Source organism: Podarcis liolepis (assembly GCF_965112155.1).
Source record: "Podarcis liolepis genome assembly, chromosome: 1".
Lineage (NCBI taxonomy): Eukaryota > Metazoa > Chordata > Lepidosauria > Squamata > Lacertidae > Podarcis > Podarcis liolepis.
The window spans coordinates 48832565-48860310 of NC_139554.1; the positions used below are offsets into that span (position 1 = coordinate 48832565).

At 39.2% G+C, this 27746-nt stretch overlaps 1 protein-coding gene and 1 long non-coding RNA gene across 8 annotated transcripts; one reads left to right on the top strand and one right to left on the bottom strand.

Annotated features, from left to right (window-relative positions):
* The first annotated feature begins 45 nt into the window (after positions 1-45).
* On the top strand, positions 46-17636 carry LOC310687141. 2 transcript variants are annotated; one of them, XR_014516250.1, is made up of 3 exons: positions 46-321; positions 2191-2258; positions 17479-17636. It is a non-coding gene; the product is annotated as an uncharacterized lncRNA (long non-coding RNA). The 2 variants fall into 2 exon arrangements; XR_014516251.1 differs by having other exon boundaries at positions 46-302.
* On the bottom strand, positions 8471-26565 carry GARIN2 (golgi associated RAB2 interactor family member 2). 6 transcript variants are annotated; one of them, XM_083461541.1, is made up of 9 exons: positions 26287-26562; positions 24714-24895; positions 21230-21379; positions 19386-19588; positions 15717-15972; positions 15032-15291; positions 12960-13006; positions 9071-9129; positions 8471-8674 (listed from the first exon to the last, which is right to left on the bottom strand). In XM_083461541.1, exons 3-8 carry the CDS (start codon positions 21311-21313, stop codon positions 9071-9073), a joined length of 909 nt encoding a protein of 302 aa, XP_083317667.1. In that variant the 5' UTR covers positions 21314-21379; positions 24714-24895; positions 26287-26562; the 3' UTR covers positions 8471-8674. The 6 variants fall into 6 exon arrangements, with proteins under 6 accessions (XP_083317667.1, XP_083317670.1, XP_083317666.1 ...); XM_083461544.1 differs by lacking the exon at positions 24714-24895 and having other exon boundaries at positions 15903-15972; positions 26287-26565; XM_083461540.1 differs by lacking the exon at positions 24714-24895 and having other exon boundaries at positions 26287-26561.
* Positions 26566-27746: the final 1181 nt, after the last annotated feature.

A 27746-nucleotide genomic window follows, 5' to 3' on the forward strand; every position in this document is an offset into this window, starting at 1 on the left:
GAGGGTAGGGGCGAGCTCCTGGAAACGTGCGCCTGCCCTCTGCTGCCGAGTGTTCTCCAGACGTCACGGTAGCTGAGCGCGAGCGAGTTTCTTCTCGCGCTCCCTCACGCGCAGCTACCTCGCGCGAATTCCTCTCCCCAGCTCCGCGTCTCCTGATCACCTCCAACCGCAGCTTGCCAGAACCGTCGAAAATGCCTTTGACCGTGTGAGGGAAAGGATGGCGGGTGGTCGTGAGAACTCTTGAGGGGAAGGAAGGCGGGGTTGGCGCTGCCCCTGCCCACTCCGCTTATAACAGCCTCTCTGTAGGTAGAAATGGAGCAGGTGAAGTTTCTCAACCCTGGGTTAAGTTTCTCTCATGCGTTTACGTGGCGGGCCGCGTTCAGATGATTATAAACCATTTTGTGAATAAGCAGCAGCCCTTTAGTTCATTAATTAAGTTAAATGTAAATGCAAGGTAACTTATAATTAACAAAAGGTGTTAGCTCATTTGTAAAAAGCCCAAGACCACATGTTGGCCTTTTTATTTAACAAAACCCGCTTGACGGTAGTACATAGAACAATTTACACAAAGCAACACCAAAATAATAATAATAATAATAATTTATTTATACCCCGCCGACTCTGGGCGGCTCCCAAACAAGTGTTAAAAACAATACAGCATTAAATATCAAAAACTTCCCTAAATAAAACGTTTCATTTATCAATAAAATGATTAAAACAGATTAAAAACATTTCAAAAGGTAATTAAAATCAACAATACACTAAAAATTATAAGATACCAATCAAATCAATAGTTAAGAATGGAGTGGAACTATTTTGAAGATTACATGTCAAAATATTATTCTAAAAATGACATGCTAATAGGTTTAGAATAAAAAATGTATTTCAATAAAGAAAGAAGGAAAAATCAGAATTTAACAGAAATAATTATAGAACGCAAGGAAAAAAAGGTAGAAATAAATATAAAGAAGTCAAATTGCTGTGGAGGGAAGTAGAGGGTGGGCGGTGGGTTTTATAATTAAGTGTATAATTATGCAGCTGTTGTAATTTAGATACTATATTTTATGTGAGGGAATCATTGGGAATTTTGGTTATTATGTATATATGTTAAGTTTCAATTAAGATCTTTGGGGGGGGGAACTACCCTCAGACTATTCAAGGAAACCCCCCAAAACCCCAATTCGCTAAAAACGGACTAAAACACATGTAAGTTCTATATGTCTGAATAGGCCTGCCTAAACAAAAATATTTTAAGCAGGTATCAAAAAGTATAATAAAGGTGCCTGCCTGATACTGATAGGGAGTTCCAAAGTGTTGGTGCTTTTCTTTTGAGAATTTCTTTCACGATAATAAGCATGCACCAGAGTCAAACAGCAGTTAAAATAAATTTGTGCCATCACCTCACTAGCCCATGAACACAATTTGCCCTTAAACACTTCCTTCTCACCTTATGCTGCATAAACCCACTCCACTAACATAAGAGATTAGGCTGGGGGCGGCAAGCAGATACACCTGGCCTTTGTCACCTGAAATGTATATTTTCATATCACAGTGTAGTTTACAATGTAAAAACACAGCAGGAAAGTGAAGAGGGGATTGTGAATCAACTAAAAGGAAAGTGGGAACCAGTAGATTCCCCCTGAAGAATGGGCTGTTTGGCTGCACATTTGATTACACTTGGAAATAAGGTCCCCTGTAAATATTCCCAAATAAATTGATTATAAGGACTATTCCCCACCCCCTTGGAGCTGAATTGGCCCTGTATTCCTTCCGAATACTTAAGCCGGGAAGCAGAGTGATCATGCCTGTTATGAAAAGGTCCAAAGTTAATACAGTGGTACCTCGGGTTAAGAACTTAATTTGTTCTGGAGGTCCGTTCTTAACCTGAAACTGTTCTTAACCTGAAGCACCACTTTAGCTAATGGGGCCTCCCACTGCTGCCGTGCTGTTGGAGCACGATTTCTGTTCTCATCCTGAAGCAAAGTTCTTAACCCGAGGTACTATTTCTGGGTTAGCTGAGTCTGTAACCTGAAGCATATGTAACCTGAAGCATATGTAACCCAAGGTACCACTGTAATAACATCTGCCTCTTCCTGAGTGCTGTCCCTTTGAGGTGTACCTCCTCTCAGGGAATTGCATCAGGCATCAGTCCAGATTTCTTTTAAAACTAAGCTACATTCTTATTTCCAGAAGTAACATCTCCATGTGAAATGTTCACCTATTAATACTTGGAGATAACACTCAAAACATAACTATTGGTAAGTAACCTCTATTTCTTTCTTGAAATAAAGCAATAGAAAAAGTAACCTGAACTGAAATATTTGAACTTTGGGCTTTTTCTGGAAATAATACAATAAAACAATGAGATTGATCTGATGCAATCTCTAATTTCATATTGGAGTATACCCTGGGGGTGGTTAGAAAGTAAATTATTGTGCACAGCAGAAGCACTGGCAAAATTCTAGTACACCACCTAGTACAGCACTCTAGTATTGAGTGCTGGAATTCTTGCAAAGAACTTTGGACTAGGTGACTTTAATGTAGGAAGGCATTTTTATGTTCTTAATCAAGACTGCACCGCAAGTTCTTAGATAATTAAGACTTAAGAGATGCCAAGTATGCACTCTTGCTTTGCATATTTAACAGGTAGTGGTGTTCTTTGAGAATCATAGGTTGAATAGAAAGGGTAAACAATGCTGAGCTGAAATATTTGGAAACTTCTTAGACTAAAAATTATATAAAAATGAAACAGACAGGTAGCAAAATAAGTACCCAAATAGTGTCTTATCTTACAACCAGTTAATAGTTCAGCAATCCAAAGTGACTTTTATATTTTTAGTGCTGCTATCTTTGGATACTAACCTGTTGAATATTTATGTTACTCTGTGATGTCTTAGGGTATTTAGTAAAAGCAGATCAGGTGTCAGTTGCATGTTTTATATTACATTTTAAAGCAATTTCTACTATCAGGCTAGAAAGTTTCCTCTATTTAGGGGGAAAACACAATTAAGAAAAACATTTAGTTTTTAAGGTCCTTCAGATATGTAACTCAAAAGTTTATTCGTGCAAATAAATAAATAGGAATGTGGAATTGTAAAAAACCCAAAAAACCCTGGGCCATGATGTTACACTTTAGGATGTGTGGACATAATTTTACTGTTAATGTGGAATTCCTTTTAAGATGCAGTATGGTGTTGTACAAGGCCATAATCAGTAACAATATTCCAATGGATGAACCATGAGCTCAGCTGAATATTTGTTTGATGCTACTCTTGCCGGTCCCATTGTCCAATAAACGAGTCCCTCTTCAGCTTTATAATCAGTTTCTCTCTTTGAAAGTAGGAACAGCTATGAAGGCAGCACAACATATGGTTCTGAGCATACCCGTTGCCCCACTGAAGCATATTATTGCACACCATCCCAATTTCAGAGCAGTACAAGATTACTGTACTGGAGTTCTAGGCAATCAATGGGGGTTTCTGTTTTCTTTTGGAAATGAGGCACAGTGGAGACTTGTATTTATAATATGTGGCTTATTTACACATATATACAACCTGTACCTGCGATGGAGGGGTTCACAACATCATCACCCCAAAAAGGTATTGCTTCTTCCTTAGTCATAGCCTTGGATTCAAACAGAAATCAAACACTGTGTTCTGACCCTCCCCTCAGCTTTCCAGCTTGTTTCTTTCCTTCTAAGTGAAGTTATTGCTTCCTAACCTCTCTGTTCTAAACTCTGGCTTTATTTGTTGAGGGAGAGGGGCTCACCCATTTGAGGTCTCACACTTGAGCCCTCAATCCTTTGTTCTCCTAATGGCCCAGGCAATTACCTTATCAGGAAGCTAGCCTGGCTTATTTTTTAAACACCTGCTGGACCTTGGGGTTCAGTAGGCTTGATTAGATTTCAACACATATTGGATTTGGGGATTAAAAGGGTCCAGCACCCACAAATTTATAATAATATTACTTGAGCAGCTCCATTTTCAGTTACCTTTTTATTGGTAAGAATTCTCAGAAGATAACCATGTTAGTTTGCTATGGCAAAAACAACAATGAAGAGCCATGTGGTACAGTAAGTCAAGTCTCAAGCAAGGTGGAGAGCTTAAAGGTTTTTCCACACCATGTATGCTTGGGATTACCCAGTGTGAAAAACTCCTTTAAGTCGTTGCTTTGCTTGCTGGGCAAGGCTTGCTCACAACACTGGCTTTGGGATACTCTCACCAGATTTTGCGGTACAATCAGAGTTCCCTTGAGATCTTGTGTGAGCATCCCTAGCCCTCTAGAGCCAACATTGTGAGTGGGCTTTGCCTCTCAAGCAAGGCTGAGAGCTTAAAACCCCTTTTTGTACTGGGTAACCCAAGTTGACCTGGGACTCATCTACACATTTTAAAAATGAGTTTAAAAATGGTTATGATAATCCTATAACCATATGACATTCTTTTAAAATGTCAATACAGTGGTACCTCAGATTTCGAACTTAATCTGTTCCTGAAGTCTGTTCTTAAACCAAATCTGTTCTTAAACTGAGGCGCGCTTTCCCAAATGAGGCCTCCCGCCGCCGGTGCCCTCCCACCGTTCAGCTTCTGCTCGTAGACCAAGGTAAAGTTCGCAAACCGGAACACTACTTCCAGTTTTGCGGGGTTTGTAAACCGAATAGTTCGTAAAAAGGACTGTCCGTAAACTGAGGTACTACTGTAATGCGTTATTGAGACGTGACACCAGAGGGTGCTGCAGAACCCACTCCCCATCAAATAAGAGGGAGCCAGGGATGTTCTTGTGAGGACTTGTGGGATAATCCAAGTTCTTGTGAGCTCTCAAGAGCTAGTGCTATGAATGGGCCTTCCCCATCAAGCAAGGCTGAGAGCTTAAAAGCTTTTTTATGCTGGGTAACCCAGACCCACCACAAAAGAGCTTCTAAGTTCTTGGCCTTTCCTGCAGAGATAGCCCTGTTGAGTGCACAGGCTTTGGGAGTGCTGGGGATGCTCTCTCTCACTCTTCCTCACCTGATAGCTATGGGGCCACTCAGAGGATTTGGAATATATGCAACTTACACATATATGCATAACTTTTGGAATCAAACCCCCGTGTAAGATGAGGGATTATTGTACTTTAAAGACTGGAAAATTTATCATAGCACAAGCTTTCATAGACTAGAGTCCACTTCTTTAGATGCATGAAGCATCATCCTAAGTTGAAGGAATGGATATGTATATAGAAGGATATTGGTCTAAATAGATGTAAATAAAAAGATGACGTACAGAAGTTAGCATAATATGAAATGCAAAAAATGCAAACTGTGACAATTATTGTGAAGCTGAAATATATGTAAAGTAATTACAAAAACTTTTCACAAATCTTGTGTTGATAACAATTTTTTTGGCACAGGTAAGCTAATAAATACATATAGTGAGAGAAATGATATTACAGTATAATGATTCCAGACACAGGTGATAGAATTTAACTTCATGATAAATTTTAATTCAGTAGTTACATATTGGAGAGTTACTTTGAATTTCCTGTGTTCACAATTGGCTACTTTAAGGTCAGTTGCTGATTTTCTTTGGAGCCTGTCAGCTTTGGACCATATTTCATGAATGCTTATGCCATTATAGATCTGCTGGAGTTAAAGGTACAACAAAACTTACTGTACAAACTTTTTCAATTTATCATTAAATAAACAAGGCAATGTTCAATGCTCACATTTTTTATAATTCTCTTAATTATGACAAAATAAGAATAGTATCTGCACAAAAACTTAGTTAGACTACAGGACAAAGTGTTTGATAATGTTGCCCTCCAGAGGAGGAATGAGATACCACAGGAAGAAAAGTGGGAAGAGGAAACAATTTCCAAGCATTCTCTAATGGCAATCATGGTATTTCACAAATAATGAAGTAAGTAGTGGAGAGAGTCTATTCTTTCTAATGGGCCTATACTCAGTCCAATTGTTAATAATTTATTTGGCACTTTTGCAGTCCTGTCCTGTTAATGTTTACTCAGAAATTGTTTGCATTGGGGCTCAGGATCTTCACAAACTTGGCGGAGTTTCAGGCCTGATGAACATAGCAGCTCATGCCCTGTAGGTCCTACTCCATGAAATCAGTTACCGAGACTAAAAGTTGCTGCTTCCCCACAACCGTCTATGTCTCCTCCTCTCCAGGGCTTCTTGCAGGCAATCAGAGATCATGTGCTCTTCCTGTTTTGCTCTTCCTGTCTTTGCTCTTCCTGTTTGATACATTTCCTGGTTCTGGGAGTCAGGAGGGAGAGGAGCTTGTCACAGCAGGAGAGGGGACACCTGTGACTCTTCACTAGCTTGATTCATCTCTGCCTCTCGACTTCCCCCCTTCCACTCACCTCCTTCAGCTTCTGCCCCTGATTCTTGACTTCTCTCTGCCACAGGCTCTCCCCACTCTCTAAGTCTTGCTACCCCTTTGGCTTCCAACACTTCCTCTTCCCAGTCATCTCCTTCTTCTCCACTCATCATTGTCCCACCACTACTCTCCAGGGTCTGAGCCTTCTTCCCTTGGTGGTTCCCCAGCTGGGGATTCATCTGTGTCCAACCAGTCAATGACAGATGGATAGACATCTTTCTTTATCTGCCTATATACATAAAAATGTAAAGCTGTCATCACTCTGCAGTTTGCAGTCTTCCACAGTATGTTCACATAATGTGTTACACTCCTAATACCATGTGTTGTCTTTAACACACAGTTCCAGAATCAATGCAGTAGTTTAGAACAGGTATTTTATTAACAAGCAAACACCCATGTAGGAACAATATCTACCAACTGATCTTAACCTTCTCTAATAGAAGAAGCTATGTGACAGGCTTGATCCAAGTGACAGGCTTCCTCCCAAAAGTCGAAATGTGTTGACTCATTGGCCACTTTCAACATGGGCATTACATGAAGGGGGATCACACATAGTATGGGGTTGTGACACCACACCTCTGGTCCCCCTTCTGCAGTAATACATAAAAACATGAGAGCCTGCGGGATCAGGCCAGTGATTCATCTAGTCTAGCATCCTATTCTCACGGTGGCCAACCAGATGCCTATGGGAAGCCTGCAAGTAGGACCTGAGTGCAACAACACTCTTTCCTTCTGTGGTTTCCAGCAACTGGTATACAGAGGCATATTGACTCCTTTGACAGTGAGGGCTAAACATTGCCATGGTGGCTAGTAGCCATTGATAGGCTTATCCTCCATTAATTTGTCTAATCCTTTTAAAAAGTCATCCAAGTTGGTGGCCATCACTACCTCCAGTGGAAGCAAATTCCATAGTTTATATATGCACTGTGTGAAGTTATTTTGTCTGTCCTGAATCGTCCTACATGTAACTTCATGGGATGTCCCTAAGTTCTAGTGTTATGATGGAGGGAGAAAAATGTTTCTCCATCCACTTTCTCCATTCATGCATAATTTTATACATGTCTATCATGTCACTTCTTACTCGCCTTTTCTTTATACTAAAATGCCCCAGATGTTGTAACCTTTCTGCATAGCGTTGTTCCATCCCCTTGATCATTTTGGTTACCTTTTGTTGAACCTTCCCAACTCCACAATATCCTTTTTGAAGTGAGGTGACTAGGACTGTATGCAGCCATGCCATAGATTTATATAGTAGCTTTATTATATTAGCAGTTTTATTTTCAATTCCTTATTTTCAATTTTATCCCTAGCATGGAGTTTGACTTTTTAACAGCTGCTGCACATTGGGTCAACATTGTTATTGAACCATTCACCATGACCCCAAAGTATTGTTCCTGGACAGTCACTGCCAGTTCAGACTGCATGAGCATAGATGTGAAATCAATATTTTTACCCCAACATGTATCACTTTGCACTTTACACTGAATTGCATGTGCCATTTTACTGCCAATTTACTCAGTTTGGGGTGGTCTTTTTTTAGTTCTTTACAGTTCATTTTCACATTAATGACCCAGAAAAATATAGTGTCAACATTACTGGCCTCATCACTGGTGTCTACATGTCAAGCATGGAATAAGGGAAAGGTTATGTATGAAGACCTCTTCATGTGTAGACTTTCTCTGAGTTCTGGATTCCTGATTGTACAGGCCTAACAGCAATGCCTAATATGGATACTAGGGATGTATCGAGGTACATTACCTTTCTAATGTGATTCTCCTTCTTGTGACAACATAAGTGTGAAGGGACTATTGCATGTTCTCAAAACTAGTTGCCAATCTTTTCCTTTCTTTCACATGGTCTGAGTGCATTGCAAACTGGTATAGATTATGACATTATTTGCATCACTATAGCATATTGCAAGTTTATTTGATAAGCAAAAGAACTTAAGATATACCCACATCAAATTTCCTGTAATATAAGTGTTTTAAAAAGAAAATTACAATTCTGAACCGTAAGTGGAGATGATGGTTAAAACACTGACAAGTCATGTTGCTAATGTTTGGTGAAATACTCAACAAAAGAAGAAATATGTACTACTGTTTTAACCATGTTTATTTTTATGATATTAGAATGGAACAATTCTACAGTTTATAGATTTCTAATCCCCATCTGAACATGTTGTTCTCTTCTTTTGCTCAGTGTCTTCAGTTTGTTTGCTTCCTTTTCGTATCAGATGTACAGAGATCCGTTTTTAATGCTAGTTGTAAAAAACTACCTTGGCTTACTGACATTCTTTAGGATCCCTGTAAAGAAACAGGAGGAACATGAGGAAAATGCAGCCTAGGAAAGCAGATAATAGAGTGTGTGAGAAAAAGAGAGAGAGGAAGGAAGCAGAACACAGAGATCTGTAATATCTCTCTTTGTCAGATTCAGAGTGCTGTCATGTGTCTCAGCTGCTTGACGTAATATAAAAATAGTAATGTGAAATATAATAATGTGAATTACATGAAGCATCACATGAAAATTAGATCTTATTATTGAAAAGTTGTGAACACAGCTGAAAAATACACAGCTTATGAGTGTGCATGCAGGGTGGTGGCGGCAGAATATCCTTTTTGGGGAATAGTATAGTGGTAAATGGAAAAGAAATGAGGAAAAGGTGTGGTAGTAAGACGAAACAAAAAAAATGGAAAGATTACCTAGAATAGAAGGGGGAAAGAAAGGTTAATCAGAAGTGGGGCAGTTATACTAGAAACAGCTAAAGAGTGCAGAAAAAGCAACAGTGTGAAAAGAGAGAGAAAAAATGAGGGAAGAGTCAGTTTTTGACAGTTTATAGATGTGTAATGAAAAAATGCACAAAACACACATCAACATTTTGTTTTCCTTTCTCTCAGTACCAGAAACTTTGTTCAAGTAACCAGAAAGTGACTGTGAATTCAGGGTAATGACTCAAGAACTCAAGTTTGACTTATTTTTTGCCTTTGATGCTGGTGCTATTTTTCAGACAATGAACTGGCTAAATTGCAATTCTGGTGCTGATGACTTTGGCACATATTTTTGGTACAATATTTTATATAATATAGCTTACTCTGCAAGCAAATGTAACATTTCAGTCTGCCGCTGCAAATCCCTCCTCTTCCAATCTGAGATTGAATAACGTTTTCTGCACCCCTCTATACTCTTGCACATGTGCTTAAATTTATTCTTTGTTGGAATGCTCATAGTAGGACTATATATTCTCCATTTTGTGCAAGAGAGAAAATGATACATAATTTCCTGGCTTTTCTAGTAATCATGGTATCTGGAACTATACATATAGTTTACACTAGGGGAAATGCCTGTACTATCTTTTTATTTCCACAGAAGGCACATATAATTATGGTTACTTAATGTAGAACTTAAATTCCATTTAAATTAATTGCATAGTTTGTATGCATACAGGCTTACAATAAAAATAAAAAAAAAAATCATAAATGAATTGATTTCTAAAAGGCCGTAATGCCCTCATTCTTCAACTTAACACTGAGCATGTTGCACAAAAATGTTACTGTTGCATGATGAAATTTAAACTACTCTTGTTATGTTAAGCTAAGAAAATGGGCATATGACACTGCACACTTTCATCAGTTTATTGTTCCACATTTTGACCTTTACATTGGCATGTAATGAAATACTGTTAGCGTCTTTCAAACATTTTGGAGAGGTTCTGCACAGTCACTGTATTGTGTGTTTGTGAGGGTAGATTACAGCAGCAAAGCATGCTCCCCCCTTTGTACAATCAGCATTCTCCAGGTGTCTGAAAGGGGGCTTTGAAATACAGGACTATGGGCTTGGATTGCTATTGCTATGTTCAGGGAAAGAAGGAAGAAAAAGAAATTCATAAGATGCTATAAGATTCAACAATTCTTCATTGGCTCTTTTAATTGAGTTTATATTAGCCATGATGACTTACAGTGAACTGACATTCAGACTTTGATTTCTATCCATTGGTTGTGTTACCTTTTTAACTGAAGCTTTTCTCAAACCCTCTTTGAATTTATTGTGGTTTGTTTCCAGTTATAAGTGAGTGCTCATAAGGATGCAATACATTGAATAATGGCAAAGAAACCAAAAAATACACCACCCATATTGCATCAAATTTTCCCCACAAGTGAAGCTTGGATTCAGTCTCTCCATTACATACAAGTAATGGACACTGTCAAAGCTGAGAGCACTGAATTGAACGGATGCTCATCAAATTTGCAGATGACACCAAACTGGAAGGGGTTGCTAATTGTTCCACAATTTAAGAAGGATGTTGACAAGCTGGAACATGTGCAGAGTGGGGCAACCAAGATGATCAGGAGTCTGGAAACAGCTCCCTTGAAGGAGCTGGGTATGTTTAGCTTGGAAAAAGAGACTGAGGGGAGATATGATTGCCATCTTCAAATATCTTAAGGGCTATCACATTGAAGAGGGAACATGCTTGTTTTCTCCTGCTCTGGAGGGTAGGACTCAAACCAAAGGCTTCAAGTTACTAGAAAGGAGATTTCAGCTAAACATTCAGAAAAAAACTTTCTGACAGTAAGAGCTGTTTGACAATGGAACAAACTCCCACAAGAGGTGGTGGACTCTCCTTAGTTGGAGGTTTTTAAGCAGATGTTGGATGGTCATCTGTCATGGATGCTTTAGCTAAGATTCCTGCATTGCAAGGGGTTGGACTAGATGATTCTATGATCACCTTTTGGAAGTGTGTATGTACACATAGGTTTTCATGCATAGGAGATAACATGATCCACATGCAGAAGACTATTTCTGCAGGCAAATCACCCTCTCTAGATTGAGGTGACAGGCTGTAAAATACTTTGTTGATGAGAAGCAAGTAGTGTCACAGGTAGTTCTTCAGGTTGTCTGATCAAAGCTGATGTGAATTAGGTAGTAAAATATTATTAAATTAAAAATATAATTACTGAATGCTAAATGTGATTCACAGATAAATATTGACTTCATAAACTACTCAAATGTCATATATGTATTTCTGAAAATATATATTGCAAACCTTTGGTGGGGGAAGAACGCCTGTGCCCACATCAATCCCTGCTTTGCTGGCCCAGCTTCTGGTCATTAATTGCATGGAGTTGAAATGCAATATGCATAGTCATCCAATAAACCAAGTATTTACTGTACTGTCCAAATGTGTGCTGGTCTAGATTGCACAAACTGGACTTAGAACATTGAACTTTATGCTTCATTCCCCATTTAAATGTTGCTTCCAAAGTCAGCACAATTCCATCCCTTAATCATGCATAGATGCTACACACTTTCAGATATAGATGCACAGAACAGCACATAAGTAGATGCCTGAGATATCTATATGCCTATGAGCAAATTAAAAGCTAGCTTTGTATAATATTTTAGGGCACTTGTTGTGATTGCAGTGTCACAGGTATCAGAGTAAAGCACAGAAGCCATAGATTTGTAAACAGATGTTAGTTTTGGCCAATGAAGTCTGATGAAATCAATAAAAGAAAAAGAAACATTGAAGTAAATGCAGTCTTTCAAACCTCTGAAACTATTTTGGAAGTTTTGACTTCAGTTGACTGAACTGGCTTAGCTGCTGAGGTGTTATGGAATATTTGTAAACATCCTCACTGCTCACAAGTTAAACCACATGCACACCAAATCTCGGGAAAGATAGCAAAAAATTGTTCATGTGAGTGAATGATGTGTGCAGATGAGAGGGTTATGTGCATGATGTATCTTTGTGTATATGTATGAGCACTACATGAATGCTGTAAATCCGTCTATGTGAAGGAGAGAATGAAGGAGAAATTGCATACAGAGAAAGTATTACTGCACAAAACTCTTCTGCAAATGTTTACAGGTCTCCACATGTCATTGCCCTAATGCTGGACACACAGCAGAGAGTGTTGGACGTGTAAATATATTTTTGTGTGGCTGAATTCCAAAGGGTAATGACTGTTTAACTCACAGAGACAACATAGGTGTTGTTTTTATTAGTCGCCTTTGATTGGACTTAACCGTCCACGGGTCTTTTACCTTTACCTTTTACCTTTGTTTTTGTTTTTATTTATTATTAATTTTTGTTCTTTCAGAAACCTGTTCCAAGGTGGCTTGTAATGAAATATAAAAATACAGTGAAACAAAAAGATCAAAGCATAATAATAAAACAACAAAACCAAGAAGCAGAAAAGAGAACAGCATAAAAAACCAGGCACTGGAGATAAACTAGACAAAAATGCCTGGGAAAATAAAAAGATATTTGCCAAGCACCAGAATGACATTAAACTAAGCAAGTGAGAGTGTTCTGTAGTTGGGAGAACACAATAACAAAGGTCATTTTTCTATTCACCACCTGCCGCAGCTGTGACAGCAGCTCCCAAAAAAACACATCTGAAGATGGGGCATTCCCATGTTGCATAACCCAGAAAAGATGAAATACTACTAAGCTGAATAGACAGACCATTCGCCAGTGGCACCTCCCACTTATTGGGATAATTTTTCAGTTTATGGCTCCCATATGGAAAAATATAAATATAATAGCTATGAGGGCAGAATGGGAAAAATCATTTCAAATGTCATTCATACCTGCAGTCTGCAGTCTTTTCCCCGTAATAGAAAAAAATTCTTGTCCCCTGAAATCAGTAAAGATAATAATAATAATACTTCAATTGAAAGCAATAATACTGAAATGAGTTTCTATTTCAGGGCTGTACACATCTAAGCAAATAGTTTCCCACCTCCATGCTTACTGAATAAAGCATGACTTTTTCCAGAGATGAAGCAGTGAGTGGGAGGGGAGGGCTTTGCTTTTTGCCGTCATAACCTTTAGTTCTGTTTTTAACTGTGAAAACTGGCAAATTACTCCCAATTAGCTACATATAGTTGTGCTGCCTTTGCTAAAATATGTGGGAATGTAAATATCACAGATCTGTAGTTCTTCAGTTTTTCAGATCCATGGCCCATTTTGATAAATCCATGTGGACATTTTATGATGCAGTTAATAGCTTCAACCGCACAGCCATCTAGTCCCAAATGCCAATAGCAATCTTTCTATTTTACAGAGGGGGAAATGAGCCCATTAACTGAAGAAAGGAGCCACAATGACCAGAAAGTACATTCACTTTTAAAATGGCTTTTCCCCATTAGCTACATTAGCTACATTTGGAAGTGGTACATTAGACACTAAAAGGTGATTTTAGCATCACTTTTGAAAATGACTATTCAATCTGTGAAAAGGTTGGGAGTTAGACTTGGGTCTTACAACTCTTATATAGCATTGATTGGATCACATCAGTTCTCAACATAGCAAGTGCCCATCAAGTACCTTTTGTTAATGATTCTCCCCCACCTCACCCACTGCCGAACAGTGATTAAAGATAATATTTTAAAGAACACAAAAATTATTAAATCTGTATGACCTAGTACATTATTGTAGGTTTCTGTTCTATGGAAACAACTGACTTGTAATGTCAAAAGCTCTCTGCTCAAAAATTATCAGTGACCCTGGTAATATTTTTGTGCAGAAGCTCACCATAATTTGAGACTTGCTACACTTGGTTTTGATTATCTGTGTTTTGGTATCTTGCTCTAAACAAGGCTATGTCCATCTTAGGTCTAAAACTGAGATCCTACATTCTGAAAAAGGAGCTTCCTATGAAGCTGAACTTTTTGTGTGTTATAATGAAATAAATAAATCCTCAAGTTGATTAGATTTGTTTGAGAGCAATGACAAACTGAGCTTTTAGTGTCATTGGCCCAGTCCTGTGGAACACCCTGTCAATAGAGGTTCAGCGGGTGCATTCTGTGCTAACTTTAAAATGCCTGCTGAAAACTTCTCTATTCAACCAGGCCTATGCAGGCAATTAAAAGTATGGTACATCCCCCACAGCAGTCTCTTGTTTTTGTTTTTGTTTTTTACTTTTAACTTGCTTTTAACAATTTAATGATTTTATTGTCTGTTTTTATGTTTTTATATTGTTGCATAAATATTTTTATAAAGAAGGAAATAATAAAGAGCTCGAAAGGCTGTGTTACTGAGCAGACAAACATGATGTAACACAAAATAAAATTGGAATAGATGCTGGAAGATTGTGTTATGGGTTAGTGGGGAAACAGGGATTCCTCCAAATCCCTGGATGCCAGATTTCCACCTCTAGTTTCTTGGGTACTGAGGTTTAATCGGAGCTGACAGACTGAGCTTGACATTAAACCATCTACAATACAAAAGACCCTACAGGAAACTGAGGGAGAGGTTGCCAGGTCAACGTGGGTGTGATGTAAGTCAGAAAAAAACTTGTCCTTTTATATAGGTTTTTTTGGTAAAGTGTTCTAAGAACAAGAATGGGGAAGCAAGGAGAATTCCAAGTAGTGCTGGCTGGAGGACACCAGGGGCTATGACTGGCTGCTGCTTTGGACCTAAGCTTACTGAATCTATCAGAGGAGCCATGAGGTACACTCTTGGGGCATAATGTTCTGTACCCCCTCCAGTGAAGGCTGTAGCTGTAAATATGTGTAAAATAAAGACACTAGTCTCCACCGCGCCTCAATTTTCCAGCAACCCTGGGTGAGCACCTGGAACCCCCTGGAATTTTGCTATCGCTTGGCAGAGATTGTGGGTGGCATGTAACAATAGATAATGATTATGATGAATCACATACCTAGATTTACTCCTTGAGATAGTCCTCTTCATTAATTCTTGACTATACTTCAGTTTTTCTGAGTTTGCAGCACTGGGATTTTTCATGCAGCTGTCAGAAGAAACTGTGGCCTGGCTATGGCTCTTAGGAAATTCTTCAATAGGACCTACTATATCAGAAATGGTGACTCGTTTCGAAGGCATTTTCTTGATTATTTCTGGTTTTATTATTGGCTCTTGGCTGGTTTGTGGTTTTGTGGGAGTCTCTGCTTGATTGTATCCCTTTGGGAGCAACAAAGACAAGAGGGAGTATAGCATATGTTAAAAGCTCAGTACAGAATCAGTCCCACTCACATTCTTTGAACTTGCCATGGAGAAGTGTGTTCAAAGTGACGACAGTGATTAGCTGACACATACTCAAAACAGTCTGAAACAATTAAGTGAAAAAGAAACCCAGTATATATCATCCTTCACCCAAAGATCACAGGGCGGTTTACAGCATAAAAATACAAAATGAAAACACAAAATACATATTTAGGACTACATTGTGCAGGATGGGTTTCTTGGCATTGGGCAAACCAACAGGAGCTTGCTCATGCAGGTTTTTAAAAACTACACTTTACCAAAAAAATTACCATTTTATGTTCTCAAGGTCCTCCCCACCTTTTTTCCAACAATCTTAAACTATATACCCAAATAGCACTCACTTGTAGTGCCTTGCTTGTTGTGGCTCTGTTTTCCTCCTGAGTCTTAAAATCTTTATATAGGGTATTGACTGAAGAAGTTTTATATTTAGATTTCAGTAGACTGATGAGCCGCACCCACTGTCGGAAGAGCTGGGGCTGTTTCTGTAGTGGCTCACAGAGTTCTAGGTAGTAGGCACGGCCACTCACCAGCTTCAGTTTGATGCGTCTTTTCTTAGCATTGTGAACAGTAACGTCTACAAACTTCAAGGGTAAGAACCTACAAGAAAATGATTGTGTGAATTCCTGCTAGCTGTACTTCACTGAATTACTACATAAAGTGAGAGGAAAATGGGATCCAAGAGAGTAGGGAACTGACTGAAATAAGTGGAGGCATATTTCAAGAAGGCCGCTATGCACTGTCAGTTTGAGTTACATGTAGGCAACAGAAAATAAAGGCACATAGTGTATCCACTATGTTTTTTTATCATAGAAAAACTTACTTATGTGCATATGACAGCAATAAGTCACATGGCATTCTTTTTCAATCCACCCTGATCTCCCAACCGCCTGCACTGCTGGTAAAGATAATTTTGGCCTAATTGTGCAGTCCACAAAGAAGAATCAGCTAATGTCACTAGAAAAACCTGTCCAATTATGTAACTTTTCAAGGTAGCGCTCTTTTTTGCACAATGGGCTAACTAAGAATACGGAATTCCATACATATACCTACTAAAACTGCCATTTGTTGGAGAAATTCCCACCATTTATTGTGTTACCTGTTACTTGTGTTACCTGTTACACTTGTTGAAGGCTTTAGCAGAAAAGTTACTCATAAATATTCAAAATAGGTAATTTATTTAACTATAAAATGGACAAGAAATTACCGTAAATATGCACAACAATGCCCGCATTGGTAAGACATAGCAGGTATTTCATTCTACAGTGGTGAAGGCGGAGCATTCTTTGAAATCTGGAAGATTTGTCCAAAATAAAATTCTATGGCCTGGAACTACCTTGCTTTTACAGTTCTTAAGCAAGCTGCTCTGGGATCCTTTTCATTTGAAGAATGGGGTAGCAATGCTTAAAAATATATAGTTCCTGCTTCTTGATCTCTTGTTGGCTTTTGATACCATCAACCATGATTTCCTCCTGGACTGGCTCCAGGGAATGGGATTTGTGGGCATTGCATTACAATGGTTCCAACCCTGCCTTCAGGACTGACTCCAGTCTTATCTCCGGTGGCATGCAATATCTACAGTTGTTAGGAGATTTGTGCTAAGGTGCTATCAGTATGCTGATGATGCTCAGCTTCTTTTTGCTATAATATCTGAATCAGAAGAGGCTGTGAAGTCCCTGGGTCATTGCCTGGATGCAGTGGTGCAGTGGATGAAGAAAAACAAGCTGTTGAATCCTGGCAAGACAAAAGCAGTATGGGAGAGTAGCCAGGTCTGAGAAATTGGTCAACTGCCTACCTTGGATGGGGTTGAACTCCCCATGAAGGAGCAGGTTCACAGTTTGGGGATGCTTCTGAATCCAGCTCTGTCACTGGAGGCTCAGGTAGCCTCAGTGGCTAGAAGTTTGTTTTATCAGCTGTGACTGGTTTGACAGCTATGGCCTTGCCACAGTAGTTCATTCATTGGTTACTTCAAGATTGGATTACAGCAATGCACTTGTATATGGGGCTTCCCTTGTGCTTGATCCAGAAGCTACAGTTAGTGCAGAATGCTGCAGCATGATTGCTAACAGGGGTGAGGCCTTGTAAACATTTAATATCTTTTCACAGATATCTGCACTGGTTGCTGATTTGCTGCTGGGCCAAGTTCAAGAAGATTGCCTTACCCCACATGTACCCAGATGACCTCTTTGATGAGTGGAAATAGCACTACCACAGGTGCCACATAATACCTGTTACGCAGTGTTTAGATTGTTTAGTGTGGCAGCACCTACCGTATTTTTCGCTCTATAACACGCACCCGACCATAACACGCATGTAGTTTTTAGAGGAGGAAAATCTGTAGGCATGCCACCCGTAGGCATTCCCTCCATAACACGCACAGACATTTCCCCTTACCTTCTAGGAGGAAAAAAGTGAGTGTTATGGTGCAAAAAATACGGTACATTTTGGAATTCCCTGCCTACTGATCTCAAGCATGCACCTTGATTGTATTCTTTTTGGCGCCTACTAAAAACATTCTTGCTTAGACAAGCCTACCCAAGTGCTTAGAAAGTTGATGTGAATTTTAACCTGTTGTAGTATTTTTACTTTTTGTACGCGGAGGTGCTAAAAACTATGGCAAGCTGTCTCCCTAGATGGTTTGTGGGTTGCCTCTGGTTCTGGTGCAGGTCAAATAAATACAGCCCCAGCTCCCTCATTCTCTTAGAAGAGAAGAAGAAGAAGAGTTTGGATTTGATATCCCGCCTTTCACTCCCCTTCAGGAGTCTCAAAGCGGCTAACATTCTCCTTTCCCTTCCTCCCCCACAGCAAACACTCTGTGAGGTGAGTGGGGCTGAGAGACTTCAAAGAAGTGTGACTGGCCCAAGGTCACCCAGCAGCTGCATGTGGAGGAGCGGAGACGCGAACCCGGTTCCCCAGATTACGTGACTACCGCTCTTAACCACTACACCACACTGGCTCTTAGATACAGGCGGATGGCTAGGGCAGCTCGGAGGGGCCTTTGCACAAACATGTGTGGGTGCAATGGTAGAGGCCTGGCTGGAAAGCTTAAAGCCTGCTGCTGCTACATGGGAGACAAGATTGAAGAAAAGGAAATATGAATTGGCTCCACCCCGTAGCTTTAATAATTGCAGCTAGGAAAAGCTGAGGGCTAGATAGAGTCCTAGATCTAAAAAAAGTGTAGATTTGCACTCGCTGGGCAGATTCCGTTTTGACTTGAAATGTTTGTTTTGGGCTTCTCAGAAGTACATAAAGTCAAGAAAAAGGAGTGGGGAGTGTTGGCCCAGCACCCTCTGGCTGAAAAAACAGCACTGCTTATATTTCTGTTTATTTAAAACATGTATACACTGCCTTTCATCGTACCAGATTTCAGGGCAATATACAGAGCATAAAACAATTAAATAAAACTCAGTCTGAAGATAAGAGCAACCAAGCAAATTTCAAAACTGACACTAAAGTGCCTGGGTAAATAATATTTTTTGCCTGGCACTTAAAAGATGGTTGTGTTGGCACAAGGGAAACATATTTGGGGAGGGTATAGCCAAACCTGGGGTAGCGCAGCTGAAAAAAGCCCTTGCCCTGAGTGATGTCAGCCTCAGTTCAGAAGGGAGAGATCTATCTCTCTGCTCTGCATAAGTGCCTTATGCCAGTCTTATAACTATGGATGGAGGACATGGCATTGTTTCTCACCCCATCCTCTTGTGTAGTACTATAAATTCAGGCATTTAAACAATGTTGCCATTGGAGTTGGGGTGCAAACATCACATATTTTCATCCTATCAATAAAAGAGTGCCACCAACTGGACAAATTGTGCTGCTGAAAATTTCATTCATGATGCGCATTGTGGATTCTTGGTGAAAAAGGTTTATGTATAGATACTTTACTATTTTAATACTCTGTAGAAATAGTGAAAATTGGGAGATTCTGTTACCATTTCCCCATACCAAATTATAAGAGTCAACTTGAATTTATGCAATATCTGCAGTCTTTTCATGCCTCCTCAGTACTAACTCACCTGGTGAGCACTAGTTCATCTTCAGAATTTGATTGTCTTCTGCTTGATGGGCGTGCTGAAATGGCTTCCTGGGAGGACGAAGAAGCTGCATGTGCAAGCACCATCACATTTGGCAATGACTGGCTTGAGCTGGAGGCACAAATGCCCATGGTCACATAGTTGGGGCGATTGTGAAGGTAAATTGATTCACCCCTTCTATTCACCTGCAAAGAGATAAGAGGTTATTTTAGGCATATAAAATAAATATTATTTCAAAAGCATATGAAAACACATCGTATTGCAATTATGATATTGGAAAGGGAAGGAAGGCTCAAGAAAGATGTGTATGTGAGAAAAGAGAAGAATTTAAGTCAAAAGCTTGCAAAACTAACATAGTGGAAATGTTGGAAGTAGCTTCAAGTGTGATGCTGGAAAACCCAATGACTGTTATCCTGCAGGCAGGGTGGATAAAAATCTATGATTTAAAAAATAAATAAAATGGATTTTTTTTTTATTTCAATCAGATTTTTAAAAATTTCAATTGGCTTTATAAAAATAAAATGCTTTTGGAGGAAAAAAATCTTTCTAAAGATAGTTTTCTATTTAAGTTAAATTATAATCCAAATGATTTGATTTTAATTATGTAGCATGAGGCTTTATATGGAATGTTTAATTTTTTTGGTAAATGAATTCCATTAATCCATTCAAAATATCATGCTCTTCCAGAGGTTTCTGTAAGATTATTTGGGGCAGTTTTTCTAACAAGAATATATTATCACAGATGCTTGTTTTTGCAGTTCTCTAAAGTGTGAATTTGTGTCTGCAGAGATAACATGCCTTTTCTTCACAGGAAAAATGTTATAAAATAAACATACAGAGTTGAGGGGGGAAACTTAATCCCATTGTTCCTTTGCAAATTTCTTTACACAGAATCAACCCCTTACTACTTAAATGGTAAGTTCCGTGTGAAGCAGTAAAAATGAAACTGCAACCTTATGACCAGAATACTCCACAAGTCTTGGGATCTTTGTTTTAATAATGTGCAAGTCAGTTGCATGTCTGTGCAACTCAGACTTGAGGCAAGTGCTGAACGTACTTCAGGGCTGGCAACCTCTTCCCAATCCCACTGGGTTCCAACAGCTGCACTGATACTTAATAGGCACCTGAATGTAGAAGCAAATCCAAAGGTGTGGTGGTGGAAATAGTAACTGGGATCTGTCTTTGGCGAGACCTTGAAGTGCTTGCCAGTCAACTAATAAGAGTTGATAAGAAAAATCACGTGTTGATGAAGCTCTTGTTTTCGTACGCCCACTTCTCTGTGCAGCTCTACAATTCCTGTAAAACTAGATCTGAGTTTCTAAGCCAAAACAAGCCCCAGGGGTAATCTTTTCAGGCAACCAGGGCAGTTAGCCTTGAAACTTAACTGAAATTGATCCAGACACTTTGGAATTTATCCACTGGAATTTCCCCTCCCTCTCCTCCACCCATATACTCCTCTAGTATCCCCAAATATGTTCTGGAGAGTTGAGGAACTGCCAGAGCGGATTTGGGGGGTGCACAGGGAGAGGGGAGGGAAGGAAAGTTCCCTTGCCCTCATGGAAGTCTATCTGTAGGTACTAGGTTTTAGCCTGTATACATATTACCACTTCACTCTGGCTTCAGTGCACACCTACCACCGGTGTTTGAATTTGTGTACACATTTTCCCTCAAACGCTCATGAGACAGCTTCATGAATAGGAATTTGGAGGGTTGCAGGCACGGTAAACTAGACTCTGTTTTCTACAGTTGAGTCTGTGGCATTTGTAGGCGTTCATGCTCTGCTCAGTTGCCAGTCTAAACAGTAGTATTCTAAAAAAATTAGTTACCTGAACAAAATTGCTTTCAAACACAGGAGCAGATCTCAAGGGAATATATTCTCCTCTTTCAAGAATTTTTTTAAGATCTCCCATAATAGGAATGTGAAATGCAGATTTGGTGTGTTTAGTGGGCTTCCTAAACTTCGGTTGCTTTTACGCCTACACATAAGACAAGAACAAAATGACATTGGAAATTAATAAGGCACAGCATGGAAAAAGGCTAACTCAGAATAGCATAGAGAGCTAAGAAAATTTATAAATCTTTGCCAGGCACATAATGTAGTGAAGTTATTACTATTCTAAATTACCGTATGTTCTCAGGAGCCTTTCCCATAGGCTATTACACATAGAATCATAAAATTGTAAAGTCAGAAGGGACTTGAGGGTCATCTAGTCCAGCCCCCTCAGTATAGGAATCTCAACTGGTCATTTAGTTTTTTCTGGCATGGTTTGAGTCCTGGAACATCTATCAAAATGTGTTGATCATTTTCTACAGTCTCATGTTAGTAAGTCAGATACGTTTATTAAGGATACTACACATTTCATTCAAATCATAGAACAAAGTACAATGATGGAATCATATTCTAGTCACTTTAGATTTACAGTCTTTGTATACATCTATTCCCTTGGATAAGGGACGTGGGTGGCGCTGTGGGTTAAACCACTGAGCCTAGGACTTGCTGATTGGAAGGTTGGCAGTTCGAATCCCCGCAACGGGGTGAGCTCCTGTTCCTCGGTCCCTGCTCCTGCCAACCTAGCAGTTCGAAAGCACATCAAAGTGCAAGTAGATAAATAGGTACCGCTCTGGCAGGAAGGTAAACAGCGTTTCTGTGCGCTGCTCTGGTTCGCCAGAAGTGGCTTAGTCATGCTGGCCGCCTGACCGGGAAGCTTTACGCCGGCTCCCTCGGCCAATAAAGTGAGATGAGCGCTGCAACCCCAGAGTCGGTCACGACTGGACCTAATGGTTAGGGGTCCCTTTACCTTTACCTATTCCCTTGGATGAGGCGAGGTTTGTTCTTGAGGATACTCTAAATGCTTAGAAGCCTTTTGACCCTCTCCCTCCCTTCTTCCTGATGGAATGAATCGGCTTGATTTTAGAAAAGATTTCCCCCCCAGGTTTGATCACAATTTTTATTACAAAATCAGAGTTGTTTCAGTGGGTTCACCATTTGCCCCTAGTGAGGCAAATTTATTCATGTGTCAATCTGAAAAACAATGGGTTTTGGATCCCAACACTAACCCTTATTTTCATGCTATTAAGTTTTTAAAATGCTATATAGATGACACATTTAATATATTTTCCAGTGAACAGCATTTGGATGTCCTGGACAATTGGCTTAATTCAGTTCATCCCACGGTTAAATTTAGTTTGCAACATAACAGACAGGCCATCTCCCTTTTAGACATGACTGTATATATAAGCTTCCAAAGGGCAATTGGGCGTTAAAAATTATACTAAATCTGCAGATAAACATTTCCTTTTAATATATGAGTCCTTTCATTCAAGACACTTGAGAGACAGCCTCCCTTCCAGTCACATGATTAGAATAAAACTGAACTCATCTCAACCTGGGGGTTTTGTTCAGGACTCCAGAACATTAGCTAACAAATTCAAAATAGAGAATACCCAGAACACATTATCAACAATACAGTCCAGAGGGTGTCCAATGTTAATAGGAAGCAACTTTTTCAAAAACAGGAAATAATTAAACAACAGAGGATAACATTCACCTTTGAGTTTTCTAGCTTATCTATGAAAATCAAAAAGCTAATAAAGAAACATTGGCACATCATTCAACACATCCCCAGACGTGATCTTCCCCCTCTAATTGGTTGGAGAAGGGGCAAAACTATTAAACAATCCTTAGTCATATTCTATTCTATTCTATTCTATTCTATTCTATTCTATTCTATTCTATTCTATTCTATTCTATTCTATTCTATTCTTCAACAGGAAACATCTCCCAATGCAGTTAAGGGTCATTATATATGTGGGCACTGCAGGGTCTGTGATATGTTACTTAATGTTAGAGAATTTCAGGATCCACAGTCTGGACACATTTGGAAATTGAACCTTTTTGCAATTCACCTGTCATCATGGATCATGTATGGGATTATACGCCCATGTGGCATAATGCATGTGGGTATGACACTGAGATGTGTATGGATAAGAATTCTGGAACATATGTATAGACAAAATGTTATGGATGCACCCCTGGTGCAACACTACATTGAATATGGCCATACAGATTAGGATTTACAGTTTTTGGTGTTACAGGCTTACAAGTATAAAACCTTGCATTTGTCCGTGTTGAAATTTATTTTGTTAGTCCTACAATCTGTTAAGGTCATCTTGAATACTGATTTTGTATTCTGTGGCACTGGCTAACACTTTGGTGTTATCTGCAAATTTGATGAGCATCCCCTCAATTTCTTCATGCAGGTAGTTTATAAGAATGTTGAACAACTCCAAGCCCAGGACAGAACCCAGGGCACCCCATTTGTCACTTTTTTTCTAGGACGATGAGGAACGCTCTTTGGGTTGGGTCAGTCAACCAGCTACAAATCCACCTAACAGTTATGTCATCCGGCTCACATTTTACCAGCTTTTCTGCAATAATATTGTGGAGGTATTTGTCAAAACCTTACTGAAATCAAGTTACACTACATCCACGGCATTCCCTTGATCAACCAAGCTTGTAAGAGCGCGGGGTGTCTTCTAGCTTTGTGCTAGTTGCTGTGAATAACTAGAGCAAGGATGAGGACACAATTGCAGACTTCTGCTTTTAACTATGGATCGCTATGACAACTCTCATTTTACATACCTATGAAAAAGAGGACATGTCCAGGAAAAAGAGGACATATGGCAATCCTAAAATATGTTACCAAGGGAGGGAGATACAGGGCTGGTGACAAGTTTTGAGGGCTTTGGGGCATATTCGCCTAAGATGGTCACTGTAATTTAGGGGTTGGAGGAAACATGGTTCGTAGGGGTAAGCGGGATATGCACCTCAAGTATGCATGTTCATGGCCCTTTGATGAGGGCAAGACCAAATATGCATCAAAATGGCAACATTGGCTCTCAGCAAGTGGGAAAGGTGGAAGAGAAAGGACAGGTGGGCTGTTTAGCTAGTCTGGGTTCTCGTAAGTACCTGACTTTGATAATTTTAAGCTCAACCATGGGAAAATACTAAGTAACAATGTTTTCTCTGAAGCATGCAGTAGGTGTAGTTTTGATCTCGTATTGTAATCAGTGAAACTCATAAGTCTGATTAGGCAGATAAAAACAATTAGCTTACTGGGTTTTTAAAACATTATTTAACTAAAAATAAATAATAGGTTGGGCCAGTAAGCAATGATGTATCCCTTTAATTGCAAACAGTAATTGTGCTACTTATCTGATTCCCAATATTACATACTTTCGTCTAATATTTTGTCTCCCTAAAGGAGCTTCTGTATCTTATTCTCTTATTTTAGAAGAGTAATGTCTTACATGGAGGGCCAGACCAAAGGAAACATGTGGCACCAACATTTGATCCAAGTCAAGTAGCACGTGTTACTTTATAGAGTTTGTCTAGGCAATGGCTGGTATCTAGAAGTGAGGTAATGCCATGTCACAATAGGGGCGATCTATAGAAAACAGAGCCCTGAAGCAGTGTCATCATAGTGCAAGGCCTAAGATGAGACAATAGAACATCAGTACACATAACAGACATTAAAAATGCTTTCAGAGAGAAGGCTAGACTTGAACCCCTTTGCCTGACATCCTTATTTCTGGGTCTAAGGAATATTCTCTTTGTGTGGGAGCATTACAATAAGTACTCCACAGCTGTTGCTTTAAGTAGTATAGCTGAGAAAGTTTTCCATTTCATCCTGCAGCATCATAAATAAATTTGTAATCCCAGTTAGTATTGTATTCTAATTCTTAAGCAAGAATCTTCCTGCAAGATCAGGAGTGTTGAATTGGGTTTGTCTACCGCAGAGGACGAGATGGTTGGATAGTGTTCTTGAAGCTACCAGCATGAGTTTGACCAAACAGCGGGAGGCAGTGGAAGACAGGAGTGCCTGGCGTGCTCTGGTCCATGGGGTCACGAAGAGTCGGACATGACTAAACGACTAAACAACAACAACAACTGCAAAAAGTGGACCAAACAAATTTTCCCATCATCACTAGCAAATATGTGGCTGGGGCAGGTTCTGTTGTAATTCTTGGTATTGTTAATTTTTTATAAGTAGACTGAAAACACCACACCCTTCAGAAACATACTATGTTATCAGATACAGTTCTAGGAAAGGGGCACAGTCAGGGTGTGATGGGAAAGAAATAGGATGGTGGACCACCATCTAGGCTTCTAAACTACAATACATGCGGCTATTCTAGTGCAAACGTGTAGGTCTACTATGTTGTAATAAGGCTTCAGTGGCTCAAATCCTCACTCATTTGTAAAGTTCATTTTGGTGACCTTGATCCAATAATTATTACTAGTCTAACCTATTTTATAGGGTTTTTGTGAGGATAAATTGGATCCCTGTATGTCGCCTTGAGCTCCTTGGAATAAAGTTGGAATGCTATTTATTTTTTATTTAAATATTTCAATGCCATTTTTTGCAAAAACATTTCAGAGCATTATGCATCAATTTAAAACAATATAACTATTCAAGAAATATAGACATCATAGACTAGATTAAGAATAAACAAAAAATGAGTGAGCTGGTGACATACATGCAATTTCAAAAAAATAAGTGACATAGCAAGATAAACCTGCCCACCTGCCTGAAACAAGACAGTGCATGCCTGTTTGTTAGTGAAGCTAATGCAGCTATGCATGTGTGTTAAAATTGTGATTTCTTACTAAATTTCTGTATTCAGTATTTTTAGAGATCAACTTTCAAAATATGCTCACAAAATCAGTTTAGATTTACAGTTACATAACAAAGATAGTGATTAATCAGAAAGTTTAAAAATGCATAATTTTAGTTCCGAAAACAACAGGTATTTAGAGATAAAATATTCAAAAAAATTCATAATTGAGGTGATAAATATATAACCAAATAAATACACTTGCCTGTATAGTTGCTTGTGTAGGGTGCTGGACTTGCTTTCACTCTTAACAAAAATCTAGTTTTCTTAATGCAGAAGATTGTTGAGGATTGGTTGGCTGATAAATTTAGAGTTGTAAAGTTGGCAAGCTGCATTGGCATTCCATGGTTTCTCCCCAGAAATGCCAAGCTCCTTTTAGTCTTTCATGACATCAACTGGACGATGACCTCTGTCCTCAAAAGGTCCTCCTTGACCTGGTCAGGAGCAAATAGTGTACAAGTAACAAAGGTTTGAAAACTAAACCAACCTCCCCTGTCCCAGAAGGTTCTGAGGTAATAATACCTTATTAGCATATTTCAGTCAAGTAAAGCAGTCATTACTGTCTTTGCTTTGCAACCTTTTCTAGGCTAGGATAAGGAGGATAAGGAGATATTGTAAGGTGCAAGCAAAACACCAGGGCACATCACTATTTCCTGATGTAAAAATTTAAATATTCTGGTGCTGTATGCCACATTTGTTAATATGGCAAACCAAATTTGGTGACAGACACCAGACTTTGTGAAAAAATAAAAACAGTAAAAAAAATTGTAAGCAGGAAGTTAGAGTGGAAAAATGAACAGAAAAGTGTGTGTGAGAGAGAGAGAGAGAGCGCGAGAGAGCTCAGACGCTTGAACACACATTATGCTATTCAGAAAAGACATTTGAGGTTCAAAATGCAGCTTTGAAAAATAGTCAGCTCAGCAGTGATACGATCTTGTTTCTATCCTGTCCTGAATTCCAGAATTGCAGACTCCTGTAGAGTAGATGCCAGTAGAAATTTAGAATAATTAACAACTTCTAGAGATCTGATCAGGATCAGGCTAAAGTTCCCCTTGCTGAGCTCAAGAAACGATATCTGGATTGAATTGTGCAGCAATCTTTGTTATTGACCAGAGTTTCCAATTGTCTTTTCTATTATGGACCATCAGCCTGCCCCTTACATTCAACCTCCTTCCAGGTCTGTCAATGTCATAGAATTTACGAGGATTTTTAAAAGATATTTTTTGTTCTTTTTCTTTAGTGTAACTGGTTTATTTAGTGTAAAACTTGACCATTGTTCGTGTTTTACTTTTTGTTTTCAGCACAGCATATTCCCATCTTTAACTGACTGACAAAATAGTGCCTCTGTTGTGCAGATTGACTGCTTTTCACATCTCTGTTTTCTCCTAGATATGTCTCTAATATTGAGCCATTACTTCCCAAAAGCAAAATTGTCATTTTCCTTTTCTTCATCCACTATTTTTTTCAACCAATATTCAAATGCAGTAATTGTTTGATTCAACTGGGAAGTGTAGTCAGTTATAGGGTATAGAATATGACTACAGATGACTAGCAAGAATAGTTTAGAAAAATAATGATCCAAAATGGTGGATGTGAGACTTAATAGTACATTATACGCTATACAAGTGCAAATATGCTGAACAATACATAACTGGCATATTTTTG